A 16906-nucleotide genomic window follows, 5' to 3' on the forward strand; every position below is an offset into this window, starting at 1 on the left:
CTACTCTTTAGCTTCTCAGATTTCTCTTTCAAATCCTGAAGTTTTTTAATCTTGTGATTAATTGCTTGGCAGTCAGTAGGCCTTAAGGGTTCCTCTTTTGAATTGTGACTAAAGTGGTAAGCCAATGTTCCCTAATGTACCTATCCACATCAGCGTTACTGGTTTTGGTAAGGGGGTTGGTTTTTTCTGTTTTTTCTAGTTTTTTCTGTGCCACTCCACGGGTAGGCCACCCCAATTTTGTCAAATATTTCGGGGGTGGGCCACTGAAAACCACTAGTACTTAAAAAAAAAAATTTCATAGCCCACCCCCCCCCCCCCCTGTACTTTATGACCAGTCCCTAAGAGCATTCTTGATAGTAGATTTTGACTCTACAATTTATGAGTGAGTGGTTTTTTTTTTAACTTATTTACTTACCCAACAGACAACAGTAGATTCTTTTGGTGGTGCAGTGTGGTGTCTGTCAGTTAATCATGAAAGATCTCATCTAGCTGTAAGTTCTTGCTACATCTAAATAAAGTGTATTCACATACATGGCTTTGCTAGTATGACCTAGAGTCTTTCCTTAAATTATTGATTAAAAAAATCATAAATGAATAAAATGGTTGCACCTAGTCAAGGTTACTGAATATAATTAGGTGCAAAGTCTGTCCTCAGAAAGAATCATTTTACCAGTCCTCAAATCTGTGGTCAGAGAAATTCCCCCTACTTCCTTGACGGAAATATCAGGAGAGGAACTTCTTTCGCAGAACACAAAGGCCCAAAGACCACTTCATTTATGATACTCTGAGTGTGTATAAAATGCGAGCCAGCGAGTCATGCGAGCCATGCAGTCCATTCAAGAATCATTGAAAAAAACACCATAAGAATCGAAAACAGTAATATGGAAAACATTAACTGAACGCTAACCGTTGTAAATAAGTGTTTAACCTTAAACAGCTCTTAACCCTAATCAGTACAATGAGTGCCACTGTGAGTGCTTAACCCTCCTCATCTGTAAATTTGCAGTTGTTGCTTGTGTTTCCTTTTTTTTTACCGATGCCTCCCGTGACTCGAATGGCTTACTTGCTTGCAGTTTGTCAAGACCCTGATACTCTTCATGACACTATTATGACCAAATGGGAAAGTAGCCTCATCACCTACATGTTTTGCAAAGAGAAGGAACATGAAAGACTTTATATGAAGCATTTAGACCTATAAATTGCCATCTGTCGTGTGGCACTTAAAGGATGGTGACAAACAAATGGATCATTATTTTGGATGGTAGCCTGACCCAAAGTGTCTAAAACACATGTGACTTACGTGTTCTCTTTCCACCTATAGGTGGGGTGTGAGGATGGCACTGTGAGGTTATTTCAGATCACAAATGATGGTTTAACTTACAGGAAGTCCCTTGACCAGCAACAAGGTATACATGTACCAAGTGTCGACAAGTGGGTTTTGTTTTGATCATTCAGTTTTTTCTTCATATTTTTTCAGTGTTTATCTTATTTTAACATGAAATTGTTATTTTGGGTACTTTGATTGGATGATTTAACAATTCAGTATACATGTAAAAAGTGTTTGACCTTAGCTATTACAAAAGATGCCAAATTTACTAAGACCTGCTCGACAAAGACACTAGAAGAATTCTTTAATAAAAATATCTTGCACAGTGTGAATAAGCCTCCAGGGCAAATAACAAATTATTGACTGAATGTGATCGATTGATTGACTGAATGAATTTGAAAGTGCAAACTTACATGACAGTTCAGTATTGCGCATCAATGCTAGAGCCAAATCTGCAAAATGAGCAAGTCTCAAAACCTAAAAGAAAAAGAACTGAGTTGAGCAACAGAAAACATTCCCTAGTTTAGAAATAATATTATGCCTTAACACCTTCATGTAAATTTGGTGTTTTATTGACTGTGTAGGTAGAGTCCTGTGCCTCAGTTGGCATCAGAGCGACCAGAGTATGGTGACTGGATCATCTGATAGTACAGTTAGAGTCTACAATATTGGCTCTGGTAAAAAAAGACCTTTAAATTACAATGTATAACTAATGAGATGCTATTGTTTAAAAACCAACTACATGTAAAAGACATAGTTTATCACGATTTTTTTTGTTACATGAAATCTCTACTTAATTTGGTTGGCTGCAAGATCATAAGCATGGCCAATTGGTTAGTTTGTGTAGGACATTCACTTTGTAAGACATACGCATACACACATGGAAGTCCTTTACAGTGAACATTATTTACCATTCAAGTGTTGTTAGCTGCTCACCAATCACATCAATGTCATAGTTTAAAGAATTTTTTAAGACTGCCTAAACAATGGTAAAAAAAAACCCCAGAAATTTCAGGGACAATCTCTTCTTTGTTGTTGGTGATAAGGCGCATGCACCAGTTAAAGAAAGTACATACCACACAGTTATTAACAATTGCGTTGCTAAGTGGAGGTTTGGTGCCTGTGATACCTAGGAGCTTCCACTATTGGCAGCCAGCTCCTAGATGGAGACCGCTCCCTGAGCCCCCGCGCGGCAGGGAAGAAAGCAGGCACCCGTCACACTGAGGACATCAGTGGAAAGGGGGAGGGGGGGGCGGAAACCGCTCAAAAATTGAGTCACAATGTTTGTGATACACCCACGCTCAATAAAGCGCATAAAAGTTGCCGCACACACCAAAATGGCTGGGACCAGTTGTTCAAAAGGTGGATAATGCTATCCACCAGATAAATCTCTACCCAGTGCATAACGCAATTGGTTTCCCTTACACTTTTCGACTGGATAGTGATTTATGCGATGGATAGCACTATCTAGCTTTTGAACAACCGGGGCCTGATCGCTAAATGCACTAGACCATGCTAAGATGCATAAAGCTCCTGCAGCATGATGGATCTTGGTACATGCACATCTCTCACACACCACTGGCCAGGAGGGTGAAACAAGCGTTTCTTGTTGTTAACTCCATTGAATTGCATTTAACTGCATTTAACAACTGTGTTGCTATAGGTAAGTGGAGGCTGGGTGCCTGTGATACCCAGGAGCCTCCACTATTGGCACCCAGCTACTGGATGGAAACTGCTCCTAGCCATGAGCCTCCACGCCAAGCCAGAGGACCTCCAGGCCAAACTTGAAAGACCTGGAGAACAAGGGGCTCGTGGCTGGGGGAAAATCTGAGCCCCAACAAGAATGCCCAAATCCAACGGCACCCAACCAAGTTTCATAAAGGGGTATATAACTGCCATACCTGCCAAGTGAGTCATCCAGCCACTGAGAGAATCGTGTCTGCTGGAGTCTGCACATACAGCGAATAAGTTTTGCTTGACCAGCGACCCATAGTTTTATTAAGATGGTCAGGAATTCCTCGGCTGGCAGCAGTAGTAGCAGCCCCAACTGGAAAGCTATGACCAGAGAAATTTCCAGGAACACCTGCTGACTGTAGTGTAGATTTTAAGAAGGCAGAGAGCTTCGATCTAGAAGGAGGAGTGCTATCTTGATAAAGAAATAGAGGTCCAGGGCTCAGTCCATGAAGGTGAGGGTAATTTACCAAGGAAACCACAGGGCATAGAGGGGTGGAACCATGACCAAGAAGGACGAAGCAGCCCTTTCGCAGGGTCTGTCTTGGAGCACTTGATAAACAAGCACACACCTTTAGGTTTCAAAGGGGCATCAACCTGTATGTCATCAAGAGTCAAATGCAGAGAAGGATCAAAAACGTTGCCAGGATTTGCGAGATCCAGAGACCTCTGTAGAACAGACATGAGATCTACTGTCACCAGCTGGTGCTGGGTCAAGTTGGAACCCTGGTGGAGTTTAATCTCATGAAGGAGATGCTGGAGTTGAAGACAATAGGGAGTGGGTCAGAGAAGCCGTAGTCAATAAATATGTAAGGGGCGAACTGCTGATTAATAGACTTTGATGGATGAATGATGAAGGCGATCCACTAGGTGCGTACAGAAGCACATCAACATTTGTTTGCTGGCGGGCAGGGGAGGCCGACTCCGAGTGGGTCAAGTTGGAACCCTGGTGGAGTTTAATCCCACAAAGGAGATGCTGGAGTTGGAGACAATCAATGAGGGAGTGGGTCAGAGAAGCCGTAGTCAATAAATATGTAAGGAGCGAACTGCTGATAAATAGACTTTGATGGATAAATGATGAAGGCGATCCACTAAGTGGGTACAGAAGCGCATCAACATTTGTTTGCCGGCGGGCAGGGGAGGCCCACTCCGACTGTCTGAAAAATACGTCCTGGTTCCAAAATTTCCAAAACTGGTGCTGGGCAGAGGCATGAACCTGTCGAGTGAACCTGAGTGGAAAAGTACTTATTTGTGTATTTTTTTCTCTCTCAGTCTGAATATATCAGGACATGTCAATGGGAAACTATTTTTTGGTTTCGTTATTTTAAGATCATGGTAACAACACAGTACCGGAAACGAACGTCACCATGAAATCCTAGGGCTTGTTTTCCCATCAAACCACAGGATACTGGGCTAGCAGTGATGGAGGTACTGGATTTGCAACAGGGGCAGCCTGAGGTGTAGGAAGACGAAAGCGCTGAAAATCAAAACAAGATAACGAGTCAGCAATGGAATTTCCCTCCCGCTATATGACAGGCCGAAAAATAAGGGCTGCATGACAAGCTGTTACTAGCGACAGGTGGCGAAAAAGAACCATCATGTTAGGATCCTTGGAGGTGCCCAAGTGCAAGACACTGACCACAGCCATGACGAAACTCAACACGTTTTGAGACCCAGAGATGGCCCCACAGTGGCCTGCGGCCCACAAATGAGCGGCCACCTCCATTGGGAATAATAATTAACAATTATTCCTCGAGCCCGAATGGGCTCCAAGTCTACAGCCCATGAGGCCGAAGGCCGAATGGACTATTGACTCAGAGGCCATAAGGGCGAGAGGAATAATTATTTTAGTAAAATCCAACTAGTTGATCAAAAATATTGAGAATAAAAAAATTTTAGCTAGTTAGAGCTAGACTTTAATCCTTTTTTGCGGCCGCAAAAGCCCGCACTTTTCGTTACTAGTGGGCTATAACATATAGCCAAGTAGTAGCTCAACCAATCAGAATGCAGCATTGATACCACTAGTTGGATTTTACTAATTCCTTTTATGCAATAGACAAAGGTTGTTGAGCAGAGCATTCACCAACAAACCACCGGCCATTAAAAATGGCCCCATAACCTTGTACACCAGCAGCATCTGAGGAGATGTGAAAGTCAGGAAGAGGTGCCCACTGCATCAAAAGTAGAAATCTGAAACCATCCCAGGAATGGAAAAATTCTCTCCACCAGGTAAGGTCAAAACGAAACTTATGGTTCAGCCTGATCGGGTGGTCATCCCGCCGAAAGGCAAATTAATCATTTGACGCAAAAATGTCCGGCCTGGTGGAGCCACTTTACAAGCATGTTGGAGATAGTCCATTAGATATTCCAGTTCCTTTCTCATGCAGTGCTGTTTGGAAGACCTGCAGGTGTCCAAAAGAGCAGCAGTACAATCAAACTTCTCCTGAGGGAGGCTAGCTCATAGGCCATCAAGTCCAACGCGATGCCCAGGACAGTCAGGCACGTAGAAGGGCCCTCAAGCTTACCAGGGTGGAGGAAAAAATAACCCACTCTGAAAACAGACAAACACAGATATCCAGGTTTTGTTGGCAGACAGGAGAGTCAGGAGGGCCCAAGGTATGGAAGTCATCCAAGTAATGAAATAGAAATTGTACTTCATAATTGTGTTTTAGAATCCACTCAAGCAGGTCAGCAAAGGAAGAGAATATGAAAGGAGCAAAACGTAAACTGAAGGGTAGGGCCAAATCGATGAAGTATTTCCACCGCCATTTCATGCCTAATAGGTAACAGTCATGAGAATGGACAGGAATGATATGATATGCACTTTCTACAGCAAATTTAGCCAAACGAGTTTCCCGACCATGGGTCATGATGCTTTCAATGATATTGTCAACCTTCATGTACTGAACTAAAAACGGGTCTTTGGGAATACCCTCCTTGACACCATGACCTTGGGAACTAGAGAAGTACAAAATAAGCCGCTATTTGCCGGGCTGGTATTTCTTTGCAATTATTTCAAAGTGACTGATGTGAAGGTTTGGTAAAGGAGAGATTGAGAAGGGACCAGCAATGCAACCTTTCTCAAGTTCTGTGCAGAGATACTGGTCAATTACCGAAGGCTGAAGAAATTCCGTACGCATGTTTTGACTTGCCAGTTTTAAGGAGACAGACTCTGGGTTGAAGCCAAGACGAAAACCAGAGCCAGAAATTACATGTACATAGTCCACCAACGCTTGATTGGGGTGAAGGCATAACTCATGCTGAAGTTTGTGGGCATCGATTGGGGTAACCCTGGATGGAGGGACCAGTTCTTGACGCACCGACTGAGGGAAGGAGGACAACTTGAAGCCAGGAGAAAAGGCTGTCATTAACTGGCACTGGGCAGGTAATACTTCAAATGAAAGAGCAGCATTCACTGACATTGGCAACAAATCATTTGAGGCCTGAACTGAATGTGACGTATTTACACTATGTACAGACGTGAACTGACATATGGCAGGTAAATCAGTAATGAAAGAGAAGCGTTATCAGAAACGGTGAACAAACTGTCTTCAGATAGAAGAGGAAATAATGTATTTAAACTATGTACAAGGTCCTTTTGACAAGTGCCACTGTGATGGATGGTCACCATGTTAACGCCGTTGGTGCTTACTCCAAGTTGGGGTAGCCGAGTGGGAGCACTGACTATAATAATAATAATAATAATAATAATTATAATAATAGGTTTTTATGGTGCATTTAAAGAATTCTCAATGTGCTTACAATAGTAAATAAAGTCTAAATGAGACTATGTACAGTAATTATGCGTCAAATGTTGCTTAAAACTAGAAACAGATTCAGAGTTTTTGATATGATTTGGTAGACTGTTACAGATTTTCGGTGCATAATATGAAAATGAGCAGTGTCCACAAGTCACCTTATTAACAGAAGGAATTTGGAAAGGCAATCTATTAGATGAGCGGGGAAAATGAGCCAGCTAGTATTTGAGAAGGAGTGAAGGCAAATAGTAAGGAGCTAAATCGTTTAAAATTTTAAATGTGTAAAGCAGTGTTTTAAAATCAGTACGTCAATGGCCAATAGGAAGCGAGTGCAAGTCTTTCATGACAGGAGTTATATGGTCAGATCTTCTTGTTCCTGAAACCAAGCGTGCGGCACAGTTCTGAACACGTTGTGGCTTGTCTATTTCCATTTGGTAACCCACAGTATAAACTGTTACAATAATCCAAGCATGACTTAACAAAAGCATTGATCATTATCTTAAGGTGATCCTTACTCAGATACTTCCTCAATCTGCTAATGAATCAAATCACTAGCATAGCCTATTTGAATGTTTCATTAACATGATGACTAAGATTGAGCTCTCTATCTAGTTTGACACCATGATTACAAACGCGATCTAAAGACCTCTGTTTTATTAGGATTGCACACTAACTAATTGATGGTGTTCCATTCTATAACTTCACTAATACACTTCTGAAGGGTGTTGAGGGCAGGGCATTGATCAAGAGGGTCAATAGTTATGTAGAGTTGATAGTCATCTGCGTAGAACATACAATCTAGGTTATGAGCAGAGATCATGTTTTGAATAGGTGCTGTATGAAGGGTAAACAAGAGGGGGCCAATCATCAAACCTTGCGGAACTCCAAATTCTAATCTCTGACTGCTAGATGTTGTGTTACCAATAGTAACAGATTGTATCCGACCAGTAAGATAAGACGAAAACCATCCTAGCACTGTGTGGGAAAAACTGAAGTATATGTGACCTGGATGCCTAAAAAGGACGTTAATGTCGGGGTGGTCACCTTCACACTCCTCACAGCAGTGACGGTAGTGGCACTGACCAAAGGGCCAACAGCAGGAACCATCATTCCATGAATGGCAGAGATTGGACGACATGGCAGAGGAACAAAAGGGCTGTGGTGAGACATTTGCGTAGGAGCCAGACTGAATGGTTGAAGTGTGAGTATGAAAATTGTAAAGATCCAGATTCATGTGGGACCAATCTGTCAGACCAGATACTGCTGCATCCCTACAAAAGGCAATGTCATAGTGAAGCCAGGCTTTCCCAGGGAATTGGCGTGGGGTCTTGATAATTAACAGCTTTTATTAAGTGAGGTCTTGCCATCTGGAAGGGTGTCCGCTGTAAAAGATCTAAGAGAATATGTTGAAAGTCTCAACCCAAGTAATGATGTTAGTGTTGGCACTGCAAAAATAGTAGAATTACCTGGGATGGAGACCCTAAAAGGGGCAAAGATGAACCATGCCTGTCAGAAATAGCCAGTGGTCTGTTCGTGGCACCGCCAGTGCCACACAAAGACGGTTCCCCCACAACAGAAGGGTTGCAAATAAAAGAAGGTACGCTGAGGATGTTACCTGAGGAATGGCTGGGACGAGAGGACATATGAGACAAAGTTGAAAGGGTATTAGAAGACGTTGACGCCGGTGTAACATTTCCCGCCAACAGAGATGCTGCCGAAGCTGATGCGGTCATAGTAGAATGTTTCTCTATCACCAAGAGAATTCGCGGTAAAGACTCACCTAATGCTTGAGACAGGATAAAGGAAGACAAGGATGTCGCTGTAGCAGAACGAGGCGAAGAACTAGTGTTGGAAGGTGTTGAAACCAAAGGATCCCCATGTGATTCCAACATGGCAACTACACTGTTTTTGTTGGAGTTGCTCATTTGCCTTTCACCCATGGAAATTACTCAAAAAACCACTGAGAAGCACAAGTCACAATGTTTGTGGTACTCCAACACTAAATAAAGGACGCTAAAAATTGCCAAACACACCAAAATGGCTGAACGCTAAATGCACTAAACCATGTTAAGATGCACACAGGTTCCAGAGCATGAAGAATCTTGGTACAGTGTGCATCTTGCCAAACCGCTGGACAGCAGGGTGAAACTAGCGCTCCTTGTTGTTAACTCCGTTGAATTGCATTTAACTGCATTTAAAAATAAATTTAACAATGGAAGGAATGAGAGCCCCCCTGCGCAGTTGGTGTATGTCTTATCCAGGAATTTGCCTGCTGTTTTTGATGTCACGTACATTTAAATTTGTGTGTGGAAGCTTCCTTTCCAATAATTCATAGACTGTTAGCGTGGGTATCCATGGTCAAATTTTAAGGTCCCTTGCCAGCTCTACATGACTCTCAGTTTATTTTATTTAACTAGGGCAATGCAGTTTAAGGATTACACTGGATGAAGTTCAGTCCAGAAGCACTCTTATATGGGCTGTATACATAACAAGGTACAACTTTATTTTGCTCTTTTAAAGTGAGTGGTAACAAAGCAAAGTGCTAAAAACAAGTAAGTTAATTAAACCAGGTGAAAGGAGTTTTTTACTGTTAACGGTTACTCTTTCTCCTGACTTTTTTATGTTTTAAAGCTTCTAGTTGTGATGTTGGTGTCTTAAGGTATAACACAAACCGAACCGTGTGCTAGTCATAATTTTAAAGGCCGATTGCCAACCTTGATGCAATTTAGTCAATTATTTTTGTTTTGAAATCGACTTTTTGTAAATGGCATGCTCTGATATTTATTGGTCAACACTTCTGCCAGCCTTTCTCAGAAAAAAGACAAAAATAATGGTCAGCTGTGGTCGCATTAGCGTTGTTTTTTTCCTTAGCACAGTTTGCCTGCAAAGCCAGTAAATAAGTAAGTTGTTTTTCATGGAAGTCAATGAGTCCATTGACATTTCAGGTTTACATGAAAGAAATGCATGTATGGCTCCGTCACTGCTGAGGGAGGAGCGCGATTCTGAAGATGCCGAGCGAATGACAAAATATACACGTTCATTCAAGTGTATTACATAGAGAATACTTCATGGAAAGTGCTGGCGTACGGTATTTACGCACGAGTTGTTGACATATCAGAAATCGATCGAGTGAGCACAGCAAACAAGTAATATTTCTGATACAAAAACAACGAGTGCGTAAATACCGTACAAAGCACTTTCCATGTGGTATAATAAATGTGTTTATTATATACATACTGAGACATTCATCATTTTGGTGGCCTTTTTATTTTAAATCTTGCAAAAATACTGAAATTTGCCGCTACACTTACCGCAAAATGACAACGAAAACGAAGTGTCAGCTTTTTAGTAAAAACGTTTGTTAAAAACATAAATGACGGAAAGGATATGAGGTAATCTAAGAACTACAAGTAATCTTAACTGTTTGTTCTTAATGCACAATTGAAAATAAGTGAATTTAAGTAAAATGGCCGGTTTCAATATAAGCTTAAGCTTAAATGAAAGGCAAAGTAGGTCCGACAAAAGCACAACAAAAGCTTACGTCTCGTTCTGTTTTTCCCTTTCTGCTGTTGTCGCTGGCTCTCTACCGTTTTCGTTATCGACAGTGAAACAAACGAAACTATTCCACTCCATTTCCAAAATGTTTTTCACTTTTTTAGCGAGAAAAACTCTTTGAGTAAAACGTTTCTCGTTGAATGTGTGCGAAGCGGCGCTGCAAGCTGCAATAAAAGGCGGGAATTTTTCTCACTCGTGAAAAAACATTGTTTGCGATTCTGATTGGACGTATCATCTTTTTCACGTGTGAAAACCATTGTTCGCTCCTCTGATTGGGTAGAACTAATTTGCGTACGAAAATTTACGACATAGCTTTTTGGTGAGTATTTCTCAGTATGTATATAATGAATACATGTAAGGTGCTGTGAAGACGCGAGGAACCGTTTTTATTTTTCAGATCTGTAATGTGGCAAAAGGTTTTAATTGTTTTCCCGGAGATGGTGAAGGAAGATGATGCTAATAAACATGCATGATTAAGGCAAATTTCATTGACAGTGGGAGTGTGTTCCCACTGGAGATACCAGACTGCCAAAGCATTTGATAGGTCAAAACATAACGTGTTCGGGAAATGTTTGAATATTATAACTGAGTCTTGAATAAAACGTTATGAAAGCAAAGATGGCTATTCAGCAGAAAATGTACCGTGAAAATTCATGAGATGATGGTAACCAACGCTTAGAAGAATTATTTAAGCTTACATTTTTTGACAACTTTGCATAAACGGCTTGGGTGAAAGTGGTTTGGAACAGTAGCACGGCTGACAATTGTTTTGAATTGATAACTTGAGCTGTTCGAGTGGATGACAATTTATTTCGAGCTGGATAGCCCCAGCCTTTTGAACGGATGACAGTTTTTTTGAACGGAAAACCTGAGTTGTTTGAACGGATGGCATTTTTTTCTAGCGGATAGCCCGAGCTTTTTAAACTGATCATGATGGCAATTTTTTATTGAACAGATACCCTTGGTCATTCAAACGGATGACGTTTCTTTTTCAAACGGATAGCCAGAGCGGTTCAAACGGATGAGAATTTAAGCCTGTCCGTGCCATTTTATACATCTCTAGAGGTCATGTGTGCGCATGTCTGCTGTTTTCTATCTCTGTGTCAGCAATCAAAGCAATACTTGGAACATCAGCATTTTCTGCATGTGTGGGGTTGAGGTTCTTTCTGCAGACTTCACTAGCTCTGTTGCTAGCATTGCTCTTTAATAATGTCTAGGTTAACCCTGGTCCAGCTCTTAGCCCCACATCTTCAGCTCTAAACCAGGGGCTGTTTCAGGACTTTTTGAAATATAAGGTTGTAAGTATGAGAGTTCAAGGCAAACGTCCCAGGGCCAAGAAAATGGGGGAGGGGGAGGGTTAGGGTTAGGGTTAGGGTTATGTAGATTTTCTTCATTTTGCCTTCAGAGGAATTTGAGGCACTATTATTAAGGACTAAGAGTACAGTGTGAAAGAGCCTTCTTGCATGAGTCTTTACAAAGGATTGGCATATCGTCTGCCTCAAATCTCTCGCAGTAGTGTGTGGCAATCATTGCGAGATGAGAGAGTCGCTCCTCGGACATTGCTGACCTTGAAGAGGTCTTGATTTGTATCAATAGTGAAAACAATCACTCAGCTTCTGTTCTTGTGATCAGTAAGGTATAGGCAATGACCAGATGGCGATGGATGTTCATCGCCAGCAACAAGTGCTAGTAAAAGATTGTTTGGAAGCTCCCGATCTGTTGACTGCCAGAGTGTTTTCCATCTTCATACCTCATTTCCCAGGGATTTGGGAAATGGAATGTCTTTCTCCCAGAAACGTATGCCCTCTACTTCAGCCTCAGTGCATTACTTATTTGTGTAATCGATGGCACTAGTCAAAGCAAATGGCCAGCCTTGCGGTCTTCATCAAAAAAACCGATCTTGCATTTGGATGACTAAAGAGTCAAGAAGAGGAATAGCTACAGTCTTCTAATAATTGATTGGACTGTCACTGGGGATGTGTAATGCAACATAATGATCCTGTGATGCTCTTGGTGTAAGTCATCCAACAGGCAAAGATGATACTTTGCAGTTATAACCATGCAGAAACCTCACAACACACACCGCACCGTCCTATATTAAATGCCACAGATGGAGTCAAAAGTACTAATTACACATCTTCAGTGAACTTTTATACCCAGTCTTGTACTGGTAAGCCACTAAAATTAAAGACCACCTTTCCATCCTTGTTGGGGCTTGGGGGTAAGCCAGTCTTCAGCCTAAAAATTATGACCAGTGGTTGATGATCCATGATGTTAAAATGGAAGTTTTTCACTCCAAACATGATAGATATAGCCTCTTATCCACTATTATTTTGGAAATGGTTACACTTACTAGCCATGAGAGCTTGAGAGCCAAAAGTAATTAGCTTTTCCTCACCATTCTCCTGAAATATGATGCATCACAGGCCATCTGAGGTGGATTCTTGAGGTTATAATGGACCATCAAGGGAGAATTTTGTAACCGCTTCCTGCTCTTTAAAAACACACTTTTACACCCCTCCATCCACTTCAAAGGTCAATCCTTTTGCAAAAGGTCATGGAGGTGACATGTCATGTAATCACCAGATTTGGCCAAAACTTGGCACTGACAATAGTTGAGAAGCCCCAGATATGACTTCAACTGTATGACTTTAGTAGCTAGGACTCTTGGCATCAATGCTCACATCATTTTCTGAGGTGGAGACAAATACCACTTTTACCAATCCAGTGTCCAAGAACATCTAGTCCTAACTGGAATAACGTGCACTTGGCAGGATTCAGAGTGATTCCATGTTCTTTTAGGTGCCTTAAAACCTCCTCTAGAATTGCCAAATGTTCCTCTGGCGATCCTCCTGAACCGTGGAAGTCATCTAAATGGCACACTGTGAACTTTATATCCTTCAGAAGCTGATCCATAATTCTTTGAGAAATAGGTGGTACACTGGAGACTCCAAAGGGCGGCCATTTGTAATGGTGCAATCCCTTGTGGGTGTGGTCAGGTACTTCTGCGAATCTATATCCAACTAAACCTGCTGAAAGGCATGAGATGAACAAATCTTGCTAAATATTTGTCCCCATCCAATGTTGTGAACAAATCTTCTGTATTAGGTAAAGGGTGCTGGTCGATATCAGTGCAATTGTTTACTGTCAACTTGTAGTTTCAACACACTTTCATTGAACCGTTTTTCTTGGCTCACTTTGTAAACAATCTCTTTTTCCTCCAGTCTCTGAAGCTCCAGCTCGATGTTTTTCTTTAAGGGCATATGGGACTGGTCTTGCTATCTTGATTACGGGTTGTGCGCCTTCACAAACCTGAATGGAGGCTTTAAACTGTGGATGTAACCATAACCTGCGTCAAACAAGGCTCCATTTTTTAGCTAAGAATTCCCTCCACTGCAGGCACTTGATCGAGACACCTTGATGTTGGTGGACCAACCCAGGTTCAGTTTCTCAAGCCAGTTTGACACAAGCAACACATGCTTTTTCCCCTAAGCCACCACCAGAGATTGCTGCATTTGCTGGGTCTCATAACTCACAAGTACTTAAATTTCTCTCAACAAGGGTAATGGCGTACTTGAATACCTGTAGGTTTTCAAGAGGAATTACACTGGCTGCAATTTGAGATGCTTAAACAAGTTCCTACACTCCTTTTTTTCTGGCGAGAACTTCTACTGAATTTGCATGCTTTTCAGTCATTAACAAGATGGTCTCATACTTGTCCAATACACCTGGACAGATTCTAATGGACTTCACATGCAGCCTGACTGAGTCAGCTCACAACCGGAACTGGAAATGGGCACAAAGTGGTCTTGTAACACTTCTTTCAAAACAGTTTCAAATTCTCACCTCAATGCCAGTTGTTTCAACTAAACTTTAAACTGAGGAACCATTTTGCTCTTAAGTTGGTTCAGACAATGAAACTTAAAATGTTTGGCTTTCAAAATAGACTTGTGAAAATATAGTGCAATCAAAAGCTCATTTAACTCAACAACAAAATGTGTCTGTCACCATCCAGAAAGAATTAAAACAACATGTGCCTTTGTTGAGATATCTCCAAGGCAATCTATTCTTCAAATGTCATCAGGGTTTGGGAAGAATTTTTGATCCAGTTAGGTGAAGTTAGGGAGGAAAATCTCAGAAGAGTGAATAAAATTCACAATGCTATACTTATTACTCTTTCTTTGCAATTATTTTATAACTGATACTTGTAGTGAGTATTTGTACGACGTTTGTATGGTTTTGCACATAATAAGACACAATCAAAATAGAAGTTAAACATGTTGATTTAATTATTCTATGTTCTACAACCAAATAATCAACAATTATTGGACGAGGTTGAGCAAAATATCGTGATTTGTCTGTGGCGAGCGGCTGAGGCAAATAATTGATCTGATCTGCGAGACACTGACAAATCACGATATTTTGCGTTAACTGATTTCAATATATAATTGTTTTATCATTTGATCACCAAGTTTGTTTTTTTAATGAATATCCTCGTTAAGCGGAGCGATCTGCTATTTTCACACAAGAGTGATCGCAAGAAGGAGAAAGGCACGGTTTCCTTTATGCATGTGCAGAATATTATTTGCAGCCAAACACAGTTGGACGGCATTGCACATGAGCTGACCATTATTTGTAGGCAGTTATTTGCAGGTCACGTGGTGGGCTCTCGGCCAATGAAACGAAAGAAAAATTTGCTTTGAATGATAATATTCTTTTTTTCCCAATCAGGAGTTTTGTAATTATCACAGGAGATTCTCTTGGAAATACTCAGTTTTGGGATGGCATTCATGGTACACTGATACAGGTAAATAAATTTGCATAGAAGTGAAGCCAAATCTTGTGGTCACTGCGGTAGCCCATAGATTGATTAACATAGGAGGAACTTCTGCTAAGAAGTAGGTAGTGTACAGTACCCAGCACTGTCTTTTGTAGAGGAATTTGGTGAGTGCACAAGAGCAAGCTCGGAGTGTGAGAATAAGTCGAAAGCAAGAAAGAAAATCGAAATGTCCTAAACTTCTTTGGCAATGAACACATTTGTTTTCACTCCTTTATGTCAACACCCCATCATTATTTCCTCTATGTTCACCATACCAGTTAAATTCACTGCAGGAAAAATTGGATTTACACAAATTTTCTCGGTGTAAATATGGTGCAAAAAAGTGCAAACTAGGGGAAAATTAAAAGCAAAGATGGTAAATACCGCATTTGCTTGCCAGTTTACATAGGGGTGTAAATTTTAGGGCAAATGCGGTATTTACCATCTTTGCCCTTTATTTAACCGTAGTTTACACATTTTTGCACCAAATTTGCACTGAGTAAATTTGATGTAAATCCAACTTTCCGTGCAGTGATTGGACCAGCAACATTGAGGTGATTAATCTCACATGGTTCTTTTAGTTGGCTTGTATCACTATAACACCTGCAAAAAAAGAAACAAAAAATGACAGCTGTGTTTCTTGAAGTATGCCATTCAAACTGTTTCTAAGCCAAAAGACTGAATTTGAAAGAGTGTAAAAGGCGAAACAATGTGGTAATCGTAGGTACAGAAGGTATGTGAATAATTAGGTGGCTTCTTTTTTGACAATCCTTTACAGTAATTTTGAAAATGCTTTCTTTGTACATGGCATTGGTATTTTGCCAACAAGAATAGCAAGATACCAAGTACCAGCCATTTATAACATGATTTCTGCATGTGTTTCTGGCTTTCCAGGGGGAATTGCTGCTGTGTATGGAAAGAAATATTTTCTCACCCCTTCTCCCCTCCTGGTGTCTAGCACAAGCTGTGCATCATGACTTTTTTTTTGTGGTTTCAGGCATTCCAGATGTAAACAAGTCCATGTACTAGGTTCCACTTGTATTGCTAAATACCGCCTAATATTATATTTATTTTTCCCTTCATAGAGTTTCAAGGCGCATATGGCAGATGTACTTACAGTATGCATAAATGAGGTTTGTATTCCTTTGGTGTTGTTGAAATGAAAATGCTATGTTTTTAGTGTACATAGCTGCTCCAGGTAGTTCAAATGCAGGTCACTGAAATAATTACAAAGTAAACATACATGTGTAAATCCAGTAGGCTAAAAGAAGATTAGAAAAACTGGAACAACTAGGCAACCAGTTTGCTATATTTACAAGCCTGACAGGGAGGTTGAAGACAGGACTACTGAGAAAAAAAAAAAAGCTTGTGGATATTATTAGCTACTTCCTTACTGACAGCTGAGTGTACATGTATATTTTACAATAATGGCAAATCGTACTACTAGTAAGATCTTTATTCCAGATTGGCTGTCTTGCACATTAACATGGACTGCCTCTCCCAGTTGTGATACCAGGCTGGAGTAAAATATTGTGCTATGCAAGCAAAATCCACTGAGCATATTATGCAAGTTGTTATCCATTCATATTTGTTTTGCATTTTGTTTGAGTCGTATTTAGCAGCAACGAATTTTTTTGTATGTGTGTATGAAACTGTCACTTTACGTAGCCACTCAATTTAAAAAGTTGCAAATTTGCATCATTTTAAAACAACTGG

General features: G+C 40.8%; 1 protein-coding gene across 1 annotated transcript in view; it reads left to right on the forward strand.

Moving 5' to 3' along the window:
• Positions 1-16906, forward strand: part of LOC140927961 (U3 small nucleolar RNA-associated protein 4 homolog) — an 82848-nt gene that overhangs the window by 22843 nt on the left and 43099 nt on the right. The window contains exons 4-9 of the mRNA XM_073377667.1: positions 423-491; positions 1322-1406; positions 1912-2004; positions 9234-9309; positions 15103-15178; positions 16276-16323. Coding sequence (XP_073233768.1) covers positions 423-491; positions 1322-1406; positions 1912-2004; positions 9234-9309; positions 15103-15178; positions 16276-16323 — 447 coding nt within the window. The remainder of the gene's footprint in view (positions 1-422; positions 492-1321; positions 1407-1911; positions 2005-9233; positions 9310-15102; positions 15179-16275; positions 16324-16906) is intronic.

The sequence above is a fragment of the Porites lutea genome, chromosome 2 (assembly GCF_958299795.1).
Source record: "Porites lutea chromosome 2, jaPorLute2.1, whole genome shotgun sequence".
Classification (NCBI taxonomy): Eukaryota; Metazoa; Cnidaria; class Anthozoa; order Scleractinia; family Poritidae; genus Porites; species Porites lutea.